General features: G+C 39.8%; 1 protein-coding gene across 1 annotated transcript; it reads left to right on the top strand.

Moving 5' to 3' along the window:
* The first annotated feature begins 12,974 nt into the window (after nucleotides 1–12,974).
* On the top strand, nucleotides 12,975–19,919 carry ggt5b (gamma-glutamyltransferase 5b). The gene is made up of 12 exons (XM_070924769.1): nucleotides 12,975–13,285; nucleotides 15,183–15,310; nucleotides 15,403–15,498; nucleotides 15,881–16,076; nucleotides 16,550–16,710; nucleotides 16,862–17,008; nucleotides 17,163–17,293; nucleotides 18,469–18,656; nucleotides 18,758–18,849; nucleotides 18,964–19,073; nucleotides 19,157–19,267; nucleotides 19,522–19,919. Exons 1-12 carry the CDS (start codon nucleotides 13,113–13,115, stop codon nucleotides 19,666–19,668), a joined length of 1,680 nt encoding a protein of 559 aa, XP_070780870.1. The 5' UTR covers nucleotides 12,975–13,112; the 3' UTR covers nucleotides 19,669–19,919.
* The last annotated feature ends 1,754 nt before the right edge of the window (nucleotides 19,920–21,673 follow it).

The following is a 21,673-nucleotide window of genomic DNA, read 5'->3' as shown; positions in this document are numbered from 1 at the left end:
TGAAAGGATGACAAAGTGACATTTTACACACTTCAGCGGTTTGTAGGACTTTTTAAAGCTATGAATAGTAACATAACCTTTTTTGGAACACTGAAGCACCATTTATTCATTAGTCAGCATCGGGATAAACAAACAAGTGAAATGAGATATACAACATATTCAAGTAGAAAATCTTTAAAAAACAACAACAACAATCTACTAGATTGTGTAATCTCTTATATTCAAACTAATTCACTCTCTCAACAAGAGTCATCTGATCTTCATCTTCCCAAAGATCTCACTAAAGGGAGGTCAATTTTCAAATGTTAGGGCTCCTCACTTCTCCGTTTTATTTTTTAATGCCATATACTTTATATATATTTGACAATGTGAATGTTGTTTTATTGTGTCATAAATAGGCCGTTTTCCCTCTCCCAGCACATTAGTTTCCATTGTTATCATTATTTAATTTTGATATTTGCTTTCCAACTCTTGCCTGCATGAGTCAAAAACATTTTTATTCTACCCGCACAAACAACATGGTTGCATAATCTGGGTCTAATAATGGTGCCAAGGTGTGAACACAATAGAATATCTGACTGTGGGTTACTCAAAATAATAACAGCAAAGTTCAAAAAGGAGAAGAAATAAAAACAACAACACTGAAAATAAAAACGTGACAAATCCATCAGCCTCATCCCATCTGCACACCCAGGGTCATAATTCTCACGGCAGATGTCCAGGGATGCAGGGCAAAAAGTGTGTAATGATGTTAATATATGGAGGCAATTAGACACACAAGCTCTCACGAGCCGCGCTTCACAGTGCAAAGCTGAGAAATAAGCAGATTTTGCCCTTTTCTCTCTGGGGAATTTTTGTTCTCTGACATCTGTGTCTCTGCCTCCTCTGCTCCAGGGAGAGGCAAAGTGTCTTCACTCCATCGCTCCCACCCTCCCTCCCCCTCTCCCCTTCAACATCGGCTGGCTTTAACTCCTCTGCTACCTTTTTATCCTCTGTGCATCTCATCAAGTGCAGGCAAGTGCTGAGCCATTGTCACTCTGTGCAGTCATTATAAGGTGTAACCCTGTCAGTTACACTACTGGCCTCATCAACACCCTCTCCTTTTTTCATGATAATCGATTTGGAACACTTCGGAACATGTCATTCCTGTAAGATGAGTGAATGCTGTTTTTTCAAAAACATATTTAAAATCTCGAGCACTTTCTATATATGTTGCTCTTCATATGCCCCTCCCGCTCTTTGGCGCTCTCCCCCTCTGTAGACATTGGGCTGCAGCAGGGGACATGCAAGCCTCAGGGTGCAATATGGCCCATTTAATGTCCACAGAGACAGAGAGAGTAAAAAAAACAACAGGAAAATGTGGTGTGTGGTAATAAACTACATAAACATATTTTAAAAAAGACCAACAACATAGAAGTGACGAAAAAATAATTGCTTAAAAAACAAAATTACATGCTGTTTTTTTGTCACATTCTATTTTTGCATTTATCCCCCCAATCCCCACCACCCCGACATCACCCGCTCCAACTCTCAGCAGGGTCAGATGGCCTAACAAACTTTCATGGCAAGTGCTGCCATGCACACAGCTGCTGCTGCTCTGCACTCACAAACACCACTATTATTGGGAATATATGTAATGTAATATTTTGGTGTGCTGTTGATGTCCTGTGTGAAGAATAATCGTCTTTTGACAAAACAATCTCAGCTCAAGAAGATCAACTTACTCACTTACCCTGGAATATTTCTACATATATAAACTATTAAAATCTAATTCAAAGTGGATCACAATCGCAGACCAGTGGCTCCAGCTGAGGGAGGGATCCCAAACTATAAACAACATTTTTGATTTGAAAAAAAATAAACAACAAGTATGAAGATATAAGAGAAACCAATCATATACTGTCTATATACATTTTATGTAGTAATTTTGTAAACCTTTTGAAAAGACAGATACATTCTAGAAGAAAAGACACAAACAAATGTATTAACTTGCCATTTTAAATGTGCAACATTAACATTGATTTAAAGAGAGTATATCATATGTTCTTTCACAAATATATTAAAAAAAAAGAATTAGTAAAATTGAACTGAATTGATATTTCATCCCAATAAAGCACTTTTAAATTAGAAATGGAAACAAGCGGACTTAAACATCCTGTACTGTACTTCCTGCAGTGACATGGGACAGTGGGTTCCTTCTCCCCGACTCTCTGCTGTATCTCTGGTCACATCTTGCATCCCCATTAACCTCGTCCCCTGACACAGTTTGGCATTACTGAAAGATTGATCAGCAGGGTAAATAATTAACCACACAGCAGCTTGGGGCCCACAAGGTGAAGAAAGAGCTCCCTCATCTGAATCATCAAAACATTTTGCTCACTCATCTGATGAGCCCGTTGTGTGGGGGACGAAACATCAGCACTAAAATAAGACAATCAGGATCACATGGAACCGGCATGAATCTAGAAACTGATACTTTGACAAAACTCAAGTTTCGAGTTCAGATGAAAGCCACGCTGTCATCAATAGACTAATATGATAATTAACTGAATGCCCCAATGAACCGCAGCACAACTCATTTAATAATCAAATATTCAGGAAGTCAGTCAGCGCCTCTTAACCTTAAACGGCGGCTCAGTTTATACCTGAAACTTGAAGAAGGTTCAATTGTAAGTGTAAAAGTATCTACCACAAGTTCTTCATGTATGATGGAAATATTTCTAATTATGCAAAAACATAATGGTTTCAGTTCAGTTGACATAACACTTCTTACAGTATCTGTCTCTCGGCATGAGTGGACAATAACTAATAAAATACCAACGAAACAAATCATCAATAATAAAATGAGTGAAATGCTAAATAATTTGTCAAAATACACTTGATTACTTTGTGCTGGGAGGTCTGCTCGAATCATTTTTGAGTTTGCCAGATTTTCAAACTGTGTCAGGATACTTTCACAATACTGCAGAAGCAAAAGCTCATTAAAGAGTTGCTTCCCACCCCAATACTTAAAAAGAAAAACCCGGTCATGGTCATAGACTAAGGCAGCAGCAGCAAATGAAAAGTTGTTCCCTCCTCTCATAGATGACGTTGTTGGGGCTGTATTGAACCGTCAATAAACAATATTCTGATAAACATGTTACATCAAGGGGTCATAGAGCATCGTGCATCATCTTGAGCTATAACCTTGTCAGCAAACTGCAGTTTACATAATGAGGGTTGTGTAGCTTGCATTTTATAAGTAACAAATCAGTCTTTACATAAACTTTATAAGAGGCAGAGATCAGAGCCAAATGGCAGTAATCATCAAGACGTGGTATTTCCTGTTAACATGCTCTCCAGTGTCTCCCTTTTCCTCTCTTTGTGATTTCTCTGGGAGGAGGAGGCCTGGAGGAATACAACGTAATAAGTTATATAAACTGTATCAGTATAGTAATTATTGAATTAAAGAGTATTTGTTAAATTTGAACAGAGAAAACAAAAAAAGGCATATCTGTAGCTATCACTTTGAAGTAGTAGTAGTGAAGTCTAAAGACGCAACCCAACACCAGTCATGTTGGGTTCCCTGACATAATGTTCACAGTTTTCCACCCAGGGCCAGAGCTGCGATGTGTGGCATCACAAATGTGTGTGACAAGGAAGGAAGTCACAAAATTCAAGTGCCAGCAATTGTTTTTATTTCAAGTGAACCAACCAAACTACTGTGGAAGTTTACTCTATTTACCAGGATAATAATAATCAATACTGCTCTGCAGGGAGTCCTGGGTAAGACAACCATAAGAACAAAGAGAAACTTGAAACTATTAGAAGTTAGTGGCAATTTAGCAATATATTAATTGCATAAATGATTCCCCATCCTGAGTACAAGGAGAGAAAATGGTAGCTGAAGTGGCTTAAATAGGCGACGTGGTGAAGGTCCACCAGATGCTATGAATTACACCTAACAAGCTCTCAAACTCTCTGCTGACTCCTGAGAGAACTCAGTTGTCAAGTGGTGTTTGTACATAAGATGCTGGTTTTAAAAAGATCACTTCTTTAATACTATTGTTATTCATTCTTTCTTAACTTTGTGTTCCTACCCAAGATCATCCTGACAGGCACAAAACTATCATAGGAAGCTATAAACATGCTAGGTTGAGCAAATAATATGTATTTGTAATATATGCATTACATATATATCTGTCGGCAGTCTGTAACACTTTCCCTGCTACTGCAAAGCCAAAGGAAACAACTTTCAGTTGAGTTCATTTGTATGTTTGCCTTTGAAAAAAGCATACCGTTATTTAGTTTTACAAAATGTTCAATGATCAGATTAAGATGCTGAACAAAGTGTCACTTTTCTATTTGATGTTTATCTGCAGACTTTCCTAATCCTAACCACGATCTCCATTACCTAACCCTAATTCCTGCAGGTGTTATCACTTTTTTTTTCGAGCTACATATTTATTGCACTCGCCAGTAGGTGGCAGAGTAAACTATCTGCGGCACATTAACGAAAGCCACACAGAAGAAGACCAGTTGCAGTTCATAGTCTGAGCTCTTATGGAAGTGTGTGCTCGGTGCTGCTGTACCGACAGTTTGTATATTTTGCTCAGTCTTGCTGGTGAATCAATAAAAAAATATTTTTTCTACACCACCAATGCCATCACAGTGTAATGGTGTAATATGCTGGGATTTACATGAGGTCACTAGAATCTATGGACAGTGAGGGCGTGTCAATCACTCACAAAGCCTTTCTTTATCTACACTCTTGTCTGTCCACATTTAGCCAAGTATGATCTAAATACCTGGAAGTGTTCTTGTTCTGCCCATTTTATTAAGGATGCTTTGGGAGCTAGTTTACGAGTGAACTTGAGGTAGATAAGTATTCCAGCCAATGACCAACTGTCATTATGTCACTAAATTATGTTTCTAGATTTTTTTAGGAGAGGAATTAACCATTTAGATTTCATCTTGCGCTGGTGACGTCACATGGTGCCAGAGTCTGCGCAGTGGTGATTGGGTGGTGGAGCCGTGAAGTCGAGGTCCCGCCCATACACACGCACCTGACCCAATCGCGACACAGTCAATCACAGCTGTCAATAATGACATCTCACCCTGTTTTTATGGCATCAAATAAGTAGTTATAACCAAACATTTCAGAAAAATGAACACTTGAACAAACAAATGACAGAAACCATCTTTGGGAAAAATTTGTTTGACATGTACTTTGATTTTTTTAGTTTGGCCCATGTGCCATCCACTAACATGGAGGGGGCGGGGCTTATGACCTAAACTGCAGCCAGAGGGCGATCGAGATGTTTTGGCTTCACTTTTGCGGAGCTGTCATGTCGTCCATCTTTATATACAGTCTATTGTCACAACCATCGTCGCCGCTAGCCATTTGTCATTCTACCTGTAATATATATATAATAAAAGTAATATTTTTTTGCTGCCAAATTGGTTTGAAGTTTGACTTAAAATGAACACAGGCCGTGTGTGCTTTCATTACATTTTGTTTTGTTGACACCATCTAACGGTAAGCGCTGAAAGCTAAGAAAGAGCTTGTTGAGATTATTTTGTGACGCAGCGTGTGTGCTGTGTTGAAGCGTAATCAATAGCTAGTTGATAGCCCATTAGGCACATTGGACCAATAAACTGTCAACAACAAACCGTTCGTTTTCTTGAAATGACTCTTTGAATGGGTTAGTATAAGGACATGGTGATGTGTTCATGTGCTGATTTCCAATCAGCCACGGCTCTATGAGGGAGGTGTTAATTCCTTTGAGCTTAAAACTGCTTAATTTCCACCCACTCAAATAATGGTTTCATCTGAGTAAATGGAGAGCTGGTGCAGTTCAATCAGTGTTACTGTTACCAGTCACAGCAGGTGTGTTTCACTTTGAATGTGTCGGATAAAAGGAGTAAACTAAAGACCAGCAACTTACTAGTAACATTTTACTTATAATTCTAACAAATAGGCACTAAATGCAGTTCTAATTCAAAGCACAATTGCTATATTTACGGTGATTTTATGAACACATTATCTTTATGATATGACAAGCACAGATAAGCACAGATAATGACCTAATACATTCCCAAAAAAGAACTGTGTGCAAATATACTGGTTTCTATGATTATTTTGATTCATAATATCCATATGTCAACTTTTCATATAGACTCATAAATAAAATCAGCTATTTAAATGGCTTTCATTACCCTATGAAAAGAGTTTTGCTAAATGTTGTGATTTACAAATCTTATTCAAGTGTATGCCTTTCATACCTGCCATGTTTACATTTCCTTACTTCTTTGGTAAAGAATAACAAATGGTGGAATAATATCAGTAATTTGCATGAAAATGTCCATAACATTCAACATGTCTTTTAAGCATTAGTTGCAAATGTACTGCAACAAAACAAAGTTGCATAAATGTACTGCACTGACATGGTCGGAGTGTATATTTTTGGGATGATGCATTATCTATGAAATCAGTCTGTAATCCAAATATTAGTATTTTTCCATCTTTCCCCAGCTGCACTGTTACATTTCTCACTCTTTTTTGTTTTGACTCAGCCAGATGAAGATTGTTTTGGAACTATTTATGCCTCACAGAAAAAAAGTATATTTTGGTCACTCATCTGTCTATCAGCCTCGGAGTGTTGCATGTTAGCAATGATATGATCCAAACTACACATTAACAAAAGAAAAAACAAGTGACTGTTGAGAATCATGAATTATTCTGCTGAAGAAGGAAAAGGTTACAGACCCTAAAAAGAAAGAACAAAATGTCTGTGACTGACAGATCCCATTGACTGAGAGCTGTAAAGGTGCAGTGCACATATACAGTAGAATGGCGGATTTGAATGAATAGGGGCTGGAATTGGTGGGTGGGTGGTTGGGGGGGCTGGAGGGGGGGGGGGCGACGCAGGGAGGGCAGAATAATAACTATGCACTATTTATAGGAGCACAACTACCTACAGTATGGTATCCTAGCAAAATATGCTCCTGCACTATCTCTGTGCGCTGTTCAACTATGAAGATATACATTATGACACGTTGACTTACTGAGATTAATTGGCTTCATAATTAAAAATAAACTAAATGATCCAACCCCTTGTGATTACACTGCAGTATTGTAGGCATTCACACAGAGTTATGATGAAAATAATAGGTCTGTGGCTGTGACACAAAGCTAATGCAACAACAATCAACATAAATATGCATGTGTTTTCTGGCTGGGGTTTCTATTTACAGGTCTTGTAAAGGTCATTAGTTACTCTTTAATATCCCTCCTGTGTACAAATTCAGCTACAACAGATGCAATAGTTACACTTGGCCCACAGGGAAAGAGATGTCTAAATGCTTTAATTTGTAATCTCTTAGATTAGATATTTAATATTATTAGACACTTCTATCTTATCTTTCAGTTATCAAAACACAGTAAAATGCACCAAAACATGTGATATGAGCATTCTTATGGAAAGCCTAGTATTCATGTTAAATTGTGTTTTGACCGATCAATAATAATAATAATAATAATAATAATAAAAAGAAGAAGAAGAAGAAGAAGAATCATAAAGTAACATGGAATCAAATGGGGGCACCCTCTCAATAACTGGTGTTTCGTTGAGTTTTCTATAGCAAGTTATATTCACCTTTGTCTACAATATCACCAGCTATCAGCATGCTAACCAACTACAACCAGCTGACAACATCTCAAGCTAGCCAGCACCCTGCTCAACCCTCCAAGCAACAGCCAAATAATCACCCTCAGCTTATTCACAAATCATACACTCCTACCACATCACATTAGGCTAACAATATCAGGCAAACTAGCATGCCTATTGAGCATGAACCAAACAACCTCTTATACTAACTAACATGTTAACAGCCTGCTAAGTTAACCAGCATACTGCCTGAGACACCAACTAGAAAAAACAACCTGTTACACTAACTAGCACGTTAACAGTGTGCTAAGCTAACAGCATACTGCCTTAGCCACCAACTAGAATAAACAATAAACATCATGTTTAAGCTAACTAGTATGCTAAAAGTATTCCATGCCAAATAGCATACTGCCTGTGGCACCATATAACAATCTTCTAAAGCTACCCCACCGTGGCAATCAACAAAGTATTGATACTTTTGTCCAACACCATTAGCCAACAACATGTAATCACATGTTGATCCAGCCATAGCCATCGCAGCATGCTGCTCTATCCACCAAACTAACCAGGAAAGCCTCTTCAGCTAACTCATTTTAGCAAGCAACACACCATACACAAGTTCTGCACTTACCTATTGTTGCCCCAGTCACTCACCTGACATGTAACCAACAGCCATTCCCTGCAACTGCTGCAGTCTCTGCCATGTTTTCCATTGCTTTAGCTGCCCTACATCATGCCTGTTCAAAATGGCTTGTTGCCTGACTTGTTTACCCTCACAAACAAACAATCTTGTTTCCTTATTGCATCCAGTGAGTTTACTTCTAAGCGCTTACTCTCAATGGCTGCTGATAGACACAGCATGTCTCCAGGTGTAGACAGGCTTGTTTAACACCCTGAGAGAATGTGCAGAAGTGAATATATAGTTGAACACAAAGGACATGTTGAGTCCTCGCATATCCATTTATTAAGATTTTGGGGAGATGGAAGCACATCATAAATTGCTCCCAGCATTAATCTGCCTAATCCTGCCTGCTTCCCACACTTCCCTCTAGCTACGTTTTTTCTTTTCTACACTTTCCCAACTCGTCACCTGGCCCTGCTTTGCCTGAGAGACTGCTCTTCCACATCTAACAGGCTCTTCTTGCCTCTCAATCTCCTCCACAGCCAGTTTCCTCTTGCCAACTGTGTTGCTTTGCTCCATGTAGGCTTAGTCCAAACCCCCCACTCTCGTGCCCTATGTACCCTACCCTATGTAAGTGCTGCCTGTAAAACTGCCTCCCTTGGGTTCCACTTCCTCCCTGCTGCGTCTGTTGATGCTGTACTTCTGCATCCCTATACTATCATCATCTCCAGCCTTGTTTTATCCCATTTAAACTTCCCTGTTAAACTGACTACAGAGAGTTCCAAAATCCCTTTTCCATACAGGGCTGAGACAGGGTGGAGCTCCCAGCCACTCTCTAACGTATAGAGTTAATCATTCTCTACCTTTGAAACAGGTATTTCAGGCACTGTCAGGGGCCACAACAAACAATCATGGCAGCAGACCAAACTGAAGGCACCACATCTTGAGTTTTGCCTGGGAGGCCTGATGTCTCTATGCTATTAATGCCATCCACTTCCTGCTGCCTCAACCCCTGGATCTGCTCCTTATCCCTGAGAGCTGCATCACACCACCTACCTAAACGTTTAACTGGCTGCTCTAACACAGTTTGAATGGCCTCCTCATCTATATAAAACGTCTTACTTGAAAGTGCACCCTTTACAACTGAAATACTCCTCAATTTCTCTGGCTTAGCCTTCATCCTGGCCCTCTTTAATGGACTATCAATTTCACCAAACTGCTTTTTGTGAATGAGGCAGAAATTATAGGTACTACAAAAACCACCAAACCTATAGATTAGCGAAGATGCTTCATGGGTGATCACAGGAGCATAGAGGTTTACAACTGAAAATATACACACTATCTCCCCCTTGTGTTGAAGTTTTAAGTGGGCATTGGCAGCACTGGACAGAATGTATTTAGGCCATATTGATGTGCTCTCCTTCAGCATTGAAATATACCGTATATTTAAAACATACTGTATATATGGTAGACATGCCGTATATAGTCAGGTGTCTGGCCAGTCACTATACCTGCACCGCTAAATCAAGTAAAGAATCTTGCCTCAAAGGGCTTTACAATCTGTATCACGTCACACCCTCAATCCTTAGACCCTTGATTCAGATAAGGAAAATCTCCCAAAATAAAACCATTTAACACGGGGAAAAAACTCAAAGAAATCCTGCGGAGGTTACAGGCAGGATAAATGTTGCAATTAATGTTAGTTAATTAAAACTGCTCACTGTAAACTAAGATTTGATTCAAGATTTAAGGTTACTATAAATAGCAATGGCAGGGACAAAGCAGCTCACTCATATGGTTTCCTGGGGGTTTTGCCCCAGCTGAGGGTCAGCACCCTGGACAGCGGCAGCTGATGCCACCTTTGCCAGAGCACATTCAGCACCTCCTGTCAGCGACTGCCACAATGGACCACCAGGGACAGTCGAGCCGAGCCGCACATTGAGGTCCAGGATCAGGATTACGATCAGTCGTCCCCATTCCCTCCCTCTCTCACTCCATTGCTGGCTCTCCCCCTTTCACCACACTTTTTCTTATGTTTGGTGACACTACACATTCACACATCCACTCAACAACACTACTGATTGACTGATTTCATACATTTAGTTAATGTAGTTTGTTTCAATTTCTATATATTATTATGATTGTTTGATTTCCCAGAACAACCACATGCATTTCCTTTCCTTTGTCGTGGCCTAAGAGCCGGGTGGTGACGCTAGCTACACCGCCAGAGTCACAATGCAGGCCAACAAAAAGGAGTAGGCAGAGCAAACAATGGGTTTGGATGTGGGCCAAAAAAAAATTTGACTTGATCTGACAGTTGTGGTGTCTTTTGAACTTGACACACTTACAAGGAGTGACCTCCAGCACAAACACTAACACATCCAAGTAAACTGTTGGACAAGACATAGCAGCACCTAAACCCGATTATTCAAATATATCGCATGGTATTGTCTATTCCCCCCCACAAGCTAACCATGTGTGATCATGGGCTTTCCTCTATCCTGCCTGGTAGACCTGGTAATCTACCAGCCCACATGCTCAGTCTTGTCACCTACTGCCGCATTCACCTGAATGGCTGAAACTTAAAGTGTGGAGCTTTGTTTTGGTTTCTGCTTTAACTTTACTGGGTCTCTTCTGTTTGTATCAACAACCAGCTGAAGTGAAAATGAGTCAAGTTGGAGACTTGTCTGAGGTGTTGGCAGCCACATTGTTCTCATGTTCCCACAGTTCCCACAGTCTGGGCTTGCTTTACACAGCTTAAGGGTAGACCAGCCATCTGGAGAATCTGGGGATTTGGGCTCACCAACATGCGCTGAAACATCAAAAACACAAAGAAATCTCATTGTTTGGTAGCCCTACAGTAGGCTGGTCGACCAGCTCAGTACAGATGTGTGAGAGGTGACAAGTCACTCCCTCGTCCACCACCAACTTCACTTGGTACTTTTCATTTGCTGAGCTGCCTTTGACACACCAGTTGTTCAATGGTGTCAACATTTCATGCACTTTCAGGATGCTTTTGGAGGTAGAAAGGAGTATGGATATCTATAATATGACATATATGGGCACAAAGCATGTCAACAACTGATGGTAAAAGTAATTATTTCATTATGTTTTGAATTTAGTCCAGGTTCATACCGAGTTTGAGTCTACCCTTCAACAGATGGGTGAGAAGTTAGAGGATTTGTCCCGTGATATCATTTCAAATGCTGCAAATTATGTGAAATTATTTTAGTAGCGTGTTTACAGCAGTTATTATCAAACTGCCAGTAAAAATGTATCTTTTTTTGGAAATGTAATCCCTCAAACATTAAACTCTCAAATCGCATCTTAATCTCCTCTTTTCTCTGTTTTTTATAATCAGGCACAGGTGCATTTTCTTTTACTGCTCCTGGCACTTTATATCACTTCACGTAACTCACACACATAAAAACCCCAGTTGTCCTCACTTGTATACGTTTATTACAACACAAACCTGATATCAGAGAAGATCTTGGCACAGCTTGCATGCATGGACACAGTCAATACTAAAAACTCATCATTGCATTTCAAACAGCTTTAGAGGTCAATGCCGTTTCTCATTCTGTATTATCAGCAGAGTCTGGAACTTCTCCAAGGTCCATCTCATCTGTTACGTCCAGGCACCAGAGACTCCCAACATAAAGCATGCGGAAGATGCCAATTCTGAATTTGCTCAGTTGCAATGTACATACTTAAAACTTTGTACTGACATAAACTATTATTACCCTGCAATAGAAATAAACACAAAGGAGAAACTTTGTAATGTTGTAGGCTGCTACTGTATCTGAAATATTTATTTAATTAATTAATAATTATAGCCCCAATGGTTCAGTTTAAGAACACAAAATACTATATATATTTACTATATATAATTAGAGTGCATTTAGTGCTGAATAATAAATATGAAATTCAAGCTATGAAGATTCAAGCTGTATGCTGTTGTTGGTTATCTGGTCATTCCTATTAAAAACTGATCATTTGTGTAGAGTGTTTCATGTGGTCTTATTACTGTGTTTAACAACCAGAAGCCACTGAACAGTTAAGACAACAAAATGAAAATACAGGTACAGTATTTTTGGTTTACTTTATAATACAGCCCACGATGTAAAGTGCCATTTAGAGTAAATCAGGTAGAAATTATTTACCAGTTCCTTTTGGTACTTAAATGTAGGTGGAAGATAATGAGACCATGGGCGTATAACAACTGGGGTTTTTTTAGAGGAAACGAGAAATACACTTCCTGACCTCAGTTTAAAGACTCCTGTCTCCACTCCAGGTCACAGTGTACCAGTGTAATGGTATAGCAGGGAGCGGGCTGTTGGCCCTGATACTGTGGGCCAGAAAAATGAGAAATGTTGGAGCTGGAAGAGAACAAGGGGTTAAAATCCTTATCAATGTGAAAGAGATGAGAGTGAAACTGATAATTTGTGAAATCCGGTTTCATGTCAGGAAGCGCTTTGTCATGTTGCCTGTAACTCATAAAACATGGTTTCTCTTTAAAACATTAAAGCCACTTGAAGTTTAGTAGACACAAACGCTGGGGCAACTGGGAATACCTTCGACGTCATGGTTATTTCCCCCAGTTTTGGGTGGTGGGAGTGGGATGGTGAATGTAGATTTACGTTAGTAGTAAAGCTGTCCACTAACTCCGTCCTGCGGCTGCTCACTTGAACTTCAGGACCGCAGCCAGCAGCTGGATTGGAGGGCTGAACGCACCCACGCGCCTTCAGGATTACAGCCCTCTCCATTGAGCGTGTTTGCGCACTGAGCGGCAGCAGCAACAGTTGCTTCAACAACGCAAAGTTTCCCGCACAGAAAATACAATGGCTAAATATAAACCCTGGCTGGTGTGCTGCTTCATCTTGGCTGGTTTGATTTGCGCGGTTGCTGTCGTCTGCATGTGCATCGCCTCGCTCGAGGGCAGTGGGTGTCCCAGCGGCAGCTTCAGGCATGCGGCCGTGTCTGCGGACTCGCTGCGCTGCTCCGAGATCGGCAGGTAAGATCACCTTCAGACGGGAAAAAAAGTTTTGTTTTATCGAGAGAAATCAGTGCTGAATAGGACCTAATTTCGGCTGAACAAACTTTGTCTAAGACCTTAAAATAAACACGTTTTGGGTTTTTTTTTTGGATTTTGCAAGTTAATTAAGTTGTGTGTTACTACACTTACATTATTTCCATCATTGTGTTTCTTTATTCACAGTAATGACTAGTTATTCAGAGCTCTGTAGGTTACCAGGCAGCACCTTCCTGCTCCTGTGGCTGAAGTAAAAAGCTGAACTGAGCAATGGGATAAGCAGTTTAAGAGATTTGATAGGCTCTGTTTGAAGAATAGAGATAATACCTGCAGAGCTGTGTGCAGACAGGCCATTGATTCCTCTACCCTCTTGTTGATTTATGTTCAAACTCTCCTGCTGGATGCGATTGACAGGTTTCCAGACCCACTAAGCGATGTTTATCTTTCTATTATGACATGGAGAGACTTGATTCTTTCTCTGATGAACTCTTTGATGCAGTTATGTGGAGGGTGAGCCACAATGTGAACTCCATCAATCTGTCATCATAGTAACTTCAAATGTAGAATAAAGGTGAGTTTATTTTAACTGGCATGTGCCTGTCGCTCTTCCTGCTTTTGTATTCAGTGTCAGAGAGGTTTTCTGTTTTCTGTCCTTGGCCAAGATTAGTCAGGGGTTCATTTCCCAGGTCACAGCAAAGACAATATGAGCTCCGTGATGATGCACAGAGGCAACATGTTCATCTGTAAACAGAAACCTTTAAGTTCACCCTTTGATGTTTTTGATTGTTGCATTCTGACTGTGATGAGATAAAGAGTTAAAGAAGTTAAAGAACATCTTTGATAATGTGTTCGTTCACTGTGACGTTCACTGTGAATGGTGATTATAGTGGGAGTCAGGAAAATACAATGTAGTCTGGTCTGTATCAATCAGCCTTTGTCTTTTAAAGTCTGACACCAATGTTAATTCACTTTTTCTCTTGAACTAAACAATTTGCTGAACATTTTCCTCAAAGTTTAGTTTTTTGCTTTTTTGGGAGATAGCTTCCACTTTGCAGATAATCTCCACTTTTCACCTACACCTACAGTATATACTGTACCGTCTCAGGTTTGGAGAAAAAACCGAACAAGAGTACGCACAAATGAAATCACCAGAGCCTTTATACACAAAATACATTTGATTTTCATTCAAAAGTTCATCAGTTTGTGACATCTAAATGTAAAGATATAAACCCGTATCAACTATTGCATTCGTTGTTCTGTCTACACTGTTCACACGAGACACTTTTAATTAGATTCTTCTGATTCAATTTAATCAAATTTGTATTTGACTCATTCCTCCTCCTCTGATTTTTTTTCGTCTGTTAAACCTGTCAAATTACAAGGCCCTGAGTCGGCCCGACCTCACCAGAGCCAAAACATTCCCAACACTACCTTCTCTTGTTGCTCAGTGAACACATCTGACCCCATGCCAACCTCTCTGTAAAAAGACCCTTTCAGAGCTTTCGGAGACGGTTCAGATTTAAGATTGCATGCTCTGTTGTGTAGTATAATTAAGTTGAATAATCCTAATGAAGAAAAATTTGTTGTGATTTAAAAGCCAGTTTAATTCAGTTACAAAGAAAAGAAGAACCACCATGGCCAGCAACTTCCTGGTATGTTGCCTGAAGATTACCTCAAGCATCAGCACATGGTTTAAACTTGCCTCTTGGCAGCACTCCAATACTATGACACCCTGAAACATTGAACCTTGAGGTCTACAAAAAAGTGTGTACATGTGTTGCTGTGGTTGGGCAAATATGCTGTGAGTAGTCAGACAGTTAGTGACTGACTGTTTGTTCACATACTTCCCATAAATCCAGTGATAATGACTGTTTTCCAGGAACATGCTCCAGCAGGGGGGCTCGGCAGTAGATGGCGCCATTGCAGCTCTTCTGTGCACATCTGTGGTCAACCCTCAGAGCATGGGGATTGGAGGAGGCTCTATAATAACTATTAGAAATAAAACAGGTGGGTCTTCTCTTTCATAAGTGTGATTTGAATTTTGTGATAATGATAATAATTGATTGGGCCGATCATTCTAACTAATGATCTCTTCCCAGGCAATGTTAAAGTCTACAACTTCAGAGAGACCGTGCCACAGTCTTTCAAAACAAACCTGTTAAATGACTGTCCCACCACATTCAGCCTGACCTCAGGTAGGCAGAGTTGTCCATGAGTGTGCATTAGCTTATAATACAGATTTCCTACGCATGCTCCCTCATGTAGTCACTGCAATGTCATCCCAGTAACTCATAGAAATGTTTTTCTAATAGGTCATTTTGACTCATTTTCGACATAATTTATAGCATTTGAGATGTCCTCTCACAGTCTCATAGAAATAAGTGGGAACACTTAACTTTTACCCCCCTACTTGGTAAAAGTACAATACAGTTGTAAAGAGATATATCATGCATTATATATTGTGGAGTACAGTAAAGAATCTGTATTGCTCCTTTTGTATTCCACATACAGTCAGTCCACCTGAAGTTTTGATGGTTTCCATGGTTTGTTTAATGCAGCTGCACCTGTGCATTGCAGGCAGCCAGTGGATCGGCGTTCCCGGAGAGCTGCGGGGCTATGAGGCAGTTCATAAACAGTATGGGAAGCTGCCTTGGGCCAAGCTGTTTGAGCCAACAATTAAACTGGCCAGGGGGGGCATCCCTATGCCGCCGTTTCTGGGAAAATTCCTGAACCATCCCATCGTGAGAACACGCGTGGAGAGCTGCTCTCTCTGGTACAGCATCTCAATAGCTGCTGAGAGCCTTTAAAGGTCTCCAAAAATGATATTTGTTGAACTAAAAGGGTTTTTCTCATCAGTGTGTCCTGGAGCAAAGGGCTCTCCTATAAATCCCTGGTTTAACTCATTTCATGCTAGTTTTTCGTAACCCCTGGGTTAACAATTGATTCTGAGTATTTAACTTTCAGGATTTCACATTGCATAATAGTTTCACCCAGTTGACACTTTCTGGATTAGTGAAAATGACTGTTATATTCTCATAGCACAGGGCTGCACACTGTTGTTGTTAGCGTAACATCATCCACATGCAAGATTTAGCTGTGTGTGTGTGTGTGTGTGTGTGTGTGTGTGTGTGTGTGTGTGTGTATGTGAAAAGAGTGCCCTTGCTCCTTGTCTGCTTCTGCAAAAGTGTATCCTGTTTATAGTTCCTGTGTTATAATATGTTCTTTTACATGGATACTTTCTTCCAGTGAAGTTTTCTGCAACAAGAACAAAACCGTTCTGAGCAAAGGAGACACCCTGAAGTTTCCTAAACTTGCAGAAACCATGGAAATAATTGCAGAACAAGGGGCAGCTGCCTTCTACACTGGCAAGATTGGACATGACTTAATCCAAGACATAAAAGCTGCAGGTTGGTGCAATTTCAACATAGGTCAGGCAAGTTGGTGGTGTATACTTGAATAGACAACATACTTGGATGTAATGTAAAAAAAGAAAAAGCGGAAAAGTAAATAGAATTTATGATAAACAAGCTGTTTATATATCCTACATGTTTCTCTAAGGTGGGACATTAGAAATGGCGGATCTGAATTCCTTCCAGGTGCGGGTGGAAGATGCTTGGACGGTTCCTCTGGGAAATACTCAGATACACATCCCTCCGCCACCTTCCGGAGGCGCCCTGCTTGCCTTCATTCTCAGACTGATGAAAGGTTTCATGTACTGCGATGACTTGACCTACTGTGGCCATTGCATTAAATTCTAGTATTTATTTATCCTATACCCTGAATTATGATTAAGTAAAAACACAAGAGATTGTGGAGCATAATAGTTTTAAAGTTGGTTGTTGTTCTCCTTTATCCACAGGGTTCCCCTTGACTCCAAACTCCCTGGATGGTGACCAGAAGATTCAGACGTACCATCGTTACATAGAGGCAGTTAAATTTGCTAATGGACAAAAGAGGAGCATTTGTGATCCTGTCTTTAATAACAGAAAGGTTGGAATCTTTTTCATTGTTATTGTTACAAAAGATATTACAAGTAAAACATCATGTGTTCAAAAGGCCAAGAAAGAAATATCGCATTTGTTAAAGCTGCACTAATCAAATTAACAAGGGAAAAAATTGAGATGCGTTGTTCATAGCGACAAACCCACAGAGAATTATCACCCGTTTCTGAAGTTGCCCTCAGCTCTATGCAGCGTTTAACATCTTTCAGCTCATTGTTTTGGTTTGACGTCCTGCAACTTCACTGTTCCTCTTCTAATCAACCTTGTTTCTAGTCACATCTCTGATAAACCCACTGTGCACCACCTGCCCAGCAACAAATTTAGCTGTTTTATCGTGGAGCATTATGCTGCTAAAGAGCCACATATTTCCCTCAGGAGTCGATGGAGAATGAATATTAAACTTACATTTTTCCAGGTAGACAGAAACACAACTCCAAATAAGTGTTACTCCATGCCTGCTGGATGTGTTATTATTTAGTTTAGTTGAGTTTTTTACATTTATTTGTTAGGGACCATGTACAAAAACGTTAATCTCATATAAAGATGAAAGATTATTATACCAGATTTAGCTACCAGTTAATTTCCATCTTCAGTCTCTGCACAAGTAAACACAAACACTAATACCGCTAATGCAATTAAATAGTCAATTCTTTGATTACACTTGTGCTACAGTACGAATGCAGGTTTAATAAACAAAAAAATGTGGCCTAGTGTTTAAAGGAGAAGTTTAACATTTTGGGAAATACACTTCTTGCCAAGAGTTAGATGAGAAGATTGATACCACTCTCATGTCTGTACATTAAATATGAAGCTTACCACAAAGACTGGAAGCAGGGAAACAGCTGGTCTGGCTTTGCCCAAATGTAACAAAATTAGACTTCCAGCACATCTGAAGTTCACTAATTAACTGGTTATATTTTGTTTTTAAAATCTGTACAAAAACGTGTAAAAATGTATCAATCTTCTCAAATAACTCAGCAAAAAAAGTGAGTATTTCATTCCGTATAACTGACATACGGCATACTGGTTTGATTCCAATGGGGGAATCTTTGTTGCACGTCATACCCTCCTCTTCCTGCATGCTTCCTGTCTTTATCTACACTGTAAACTGTCCAATTAGGGCAAAAATTACAACAAAATCTTGAAATGGTATTCTTCTTTCAGACTGCAGATCATTTGATTGATCCTGCCTTCATTAATCGCATCAGGGACAAGATCTTCTCAAACTGCACCCATGACAACTCCTACTACTACAATGTCAAGCCCTCCTCTGATCACGTCGGGACGACACACGTGTCGGTCCTGGATGAAGATGGACTAGCTGTGTCTGCCACCAGCACCATAAACCAAGTGTGAGCAGGAAGCCTCTTCTGTATTTACTTTATATTATATCAAGTCTACTCCGATATGATGTTTATCCGCTCAGTCTACTGTGTTGTGTTTGGTTTTGTAGATTTGGAGGAACCGTTTACTCTCCTCGAACAGGCATCATCCTCAACAATGAACTGTCTGACTTCTGTGGGAGAGCAGACACAGTGAGGGCAGGTAAAGTCACAGACATAAACATAGCCTGTAAACCTAAGGCAATTTAATTAAAGACATTACTTAATGTAGTCATTGAGCCTCTTTTCTGTCTGATATGTGTAATTATTGCCATAGGTGAGCAGCCTCCCTCCTCAATGACTCCACTAATACTGGAGTCTAAGTCTGGAGGACTCCTTGTGATTGGTGGATCAGGAGGAAGCATGATTACCTCAGCAGTGGCCATGGTAACTCAACTGAACTCTGTTTGAATACTTGTTTGTCTGCTTCCTCCCTTTTTTGTTTACATGACTGTCTTTTATTTTGGCAGTCTATAATGAATCACCTGTGGCTGGGGATGAATCTGAAGGACGCCATTGCTGCGCCTATCGTGTTTGTTGATTCCGAGAACAAGTTGAATTTTGAGCCTGGTTTTGACAAGGTGAGGTTCTTATCCTCACTGTCCATTAATGCCGTTCAGATTCACCAGACTGTGACGGTCTATCTAATGAATAACATTTCTATTCATGTTAATGGATCCTGACAGAGATTACCAGGACATAATCCTACAAAGTCATATTTCATTTACCTGTAAGCAGTTTTGAAATCTGAAGTGGGAAGGATAAGTGGTATTAATTTGTGTGTGTGTGTGTGTGTGTGTGTGTGTGTGTGTGTGTGTGTTTTATGTGCCCTCAGTCTGTGATAAATGGACTCAGAGCTCTTGGGCACAAAGACGGGAATTGGATACACTTCTTCAATGTAGTCAATGCCGTGGAAAAGGAGAATGGATGCATTGCAGCCGTATCGGACAGCAGGAAGATGGGGATGTCAGCTGGATATTGACCATACAGACCATGAGGAAGCACTACCCTCCCACTAAAATGTGCCCTAAAGACTGACTGACTGAACCTTCAGCCTTAAGAACAATGAATGTGCCAAAACCGTGACAACAAAATGTGAGGACTGATGAGCGACACAATCAAACTGGAAACTACTAAGCTTAAATGATAATTCCAGTTTATTATAACTTGGGTCTCATTTTCATCATTTCTATTGGTTAGACAACATCGTACTCAGCACAGTAATTGCAGAGATCTCGGAAGAAATCGACTTCTTTAATGAGCGTGAAAGTTCTTTCTTGACGTTTTGACAGTAGTTTGACAAAATATTATTCACTCAATGTCCCCTTACTAGCTTTTTATGGAGCTTTCAACTGCATCTCACTGTCTTCATCACCAAATGGAGTTTACTCAGTTGTCATGACAGTTGAAATTTCTAGAAAAGCCAGTAAGTGGACCTTAACTTTTATCATTTTGGCAAAATGTGCGTAATTTGTAACATCACCCCCATAGTTAGCCAAATAAATTTGAGTAACCATGGGGACTGTTTAAATGAGTTCCTTAGCAATCTTGCCATGTTACCAGATCTCAGCAATTCACTCGACTGACTGAATGATGGACAAAACTATGGACCCAAGTTATCCTTTGAGAAGATTGGACCACTCCACAGATACACATTTTCAATCCAACCAGTCGTCACACACACACACACACACACACACACACACACCCTGATGTCACCCTGACCACGTAAATGATGTAGACTAACGCACAGTGAGCACACCATGAGGCTGCTACTCTTACTGCTGAGATCTACTTTTATGAGGATTACACACTCCTGACCAAAAGTGTAATGTGTTTGCAGCAGCGAGCCATAAAAGCAAATCTGTAGTCCAACAAAACAAAACCAAGTCCTTTCATATTAATGAATGTTTTATTTTCTGACTGCACTACGTAATTTTCTATGTAAGAACCGTTTTTAAATGAGCCATGTAACTTTCAAAGCAACATCCTGACTGACATGTGAGTTGAAGGCTGTTGTAGGCCGTCAGCTGCCCAAACAAAACATTTACTGTGATCTTAAAGATTTTACTGTATGTGAAACGAACCTTATTCAGGTCCCTGAGCATATTATAATCTCTGTTTAGAGACTGAGGAAATGCTATAAAATGTCCTAAAAAGAAAAGAAAAGTAGACTAACAATGAACAAAATTATCAAAAACATAAGTGTATTTTCACACCACCAACATGTAGTTTTGTATTTTCTCTGTGTTTTAATATGTCAAAATGTTTTGTAAGATTTTTTAAAACATTTTTACAACTTTTAACTGTGAATATCTGTGTTGTCACAATAAAACATAAAGTCCAAACAAAGACGAGTAATCGCTGGATCTTCACTGGACGTACTTCACAACCACAAACCCTGAACATTGCTTGAGCTCATGCCTTGTTCAACCCAAAGACCTTCAATATGCTTTTCACTGTAAACTACAGTTCTTTAAACATTCATCCTTTGTTGTTAGTATAGTACAATCAGCAATAATCTGCTTCGTGTTTTCCTGTTTGCCTTGTTTCACGGCAGCACTTTTGCACTGAGACAAAGGAAGCAGTAATGAGATGCATTTCAGTAGAGAGACTTATGAATTAGTAATGATTTCTTAAGTGGATTCTGCTCCGTTTTCCTTTGAGGCACTAGAAATGAGTTATGAGAACATGCAAATTTTAGTCCGTGTGAAGCACCACTGTCTTTGTTGTATGACAAATGAGTAAATCTGGATAAGTTGTGACTCCATAGCTTTAGTGTCATGACATTAACAGCCATTTAAAGTAAGCATCATTTTACACTATGCAAGAAAATGTCTCTCTGCTAATCGTCTTTCATTAAAAGCAAAAATAGTTGAATAATTCTGTGATGACTCTCTGATTTCCAGCGTCAGCCAGCTTTCAGTCACAAAGTCCTTTGATGAAGCACATGATCTCAACAGTAGTTATCTGATGATTTACATTCT

The sequence above is a fragment of the Enoplosus armatus genome, chromosome 18 (assembly GCF_043641665.1).
Source record: "Enoplosus armatus isolate fEnoArm2 chromosome 18, fEnoArm2.hap1, whole genome shotgun sequence".
In the NCBI taxonomy this organism is placed as follows: Eukaryota; Metazoa; Chordata; class Actinopteri; order Centrarchiformes; family Enoplosidae; genus Enoplosus; species Enoplosus armatus.
The sequence above is the reverse complement of the archived record's forward strand: the minus strand, read 5'-3'. Positions and strand labels throughout refer to the sequence as shown.

Bases quoted from the DNA above. Each gene is read 5' to 3' on its own strand.
- ggt5b (XM_070924769.1), top strand. From the start codon at position 13,113: ATGGCTAAATATAAACCCTGGCTGGTGTGCTGCTTCATCTTGGCTGGT. The intron at 13,286-15,182 runs GTAAGATCACCT...ACTGTTTTCCAG, and splicing joins CGCTGCTCCGAGATCGGCAG to GAACATGCTCCAGCAGGGGG. The intron at 16,711-16,861 runs GTTGGTGCAATT...TGTTTCTCTAAG, and splicing joins CCAAGACATAAAAGCTGCAG to GTGGGACATTAGAAATGGCG.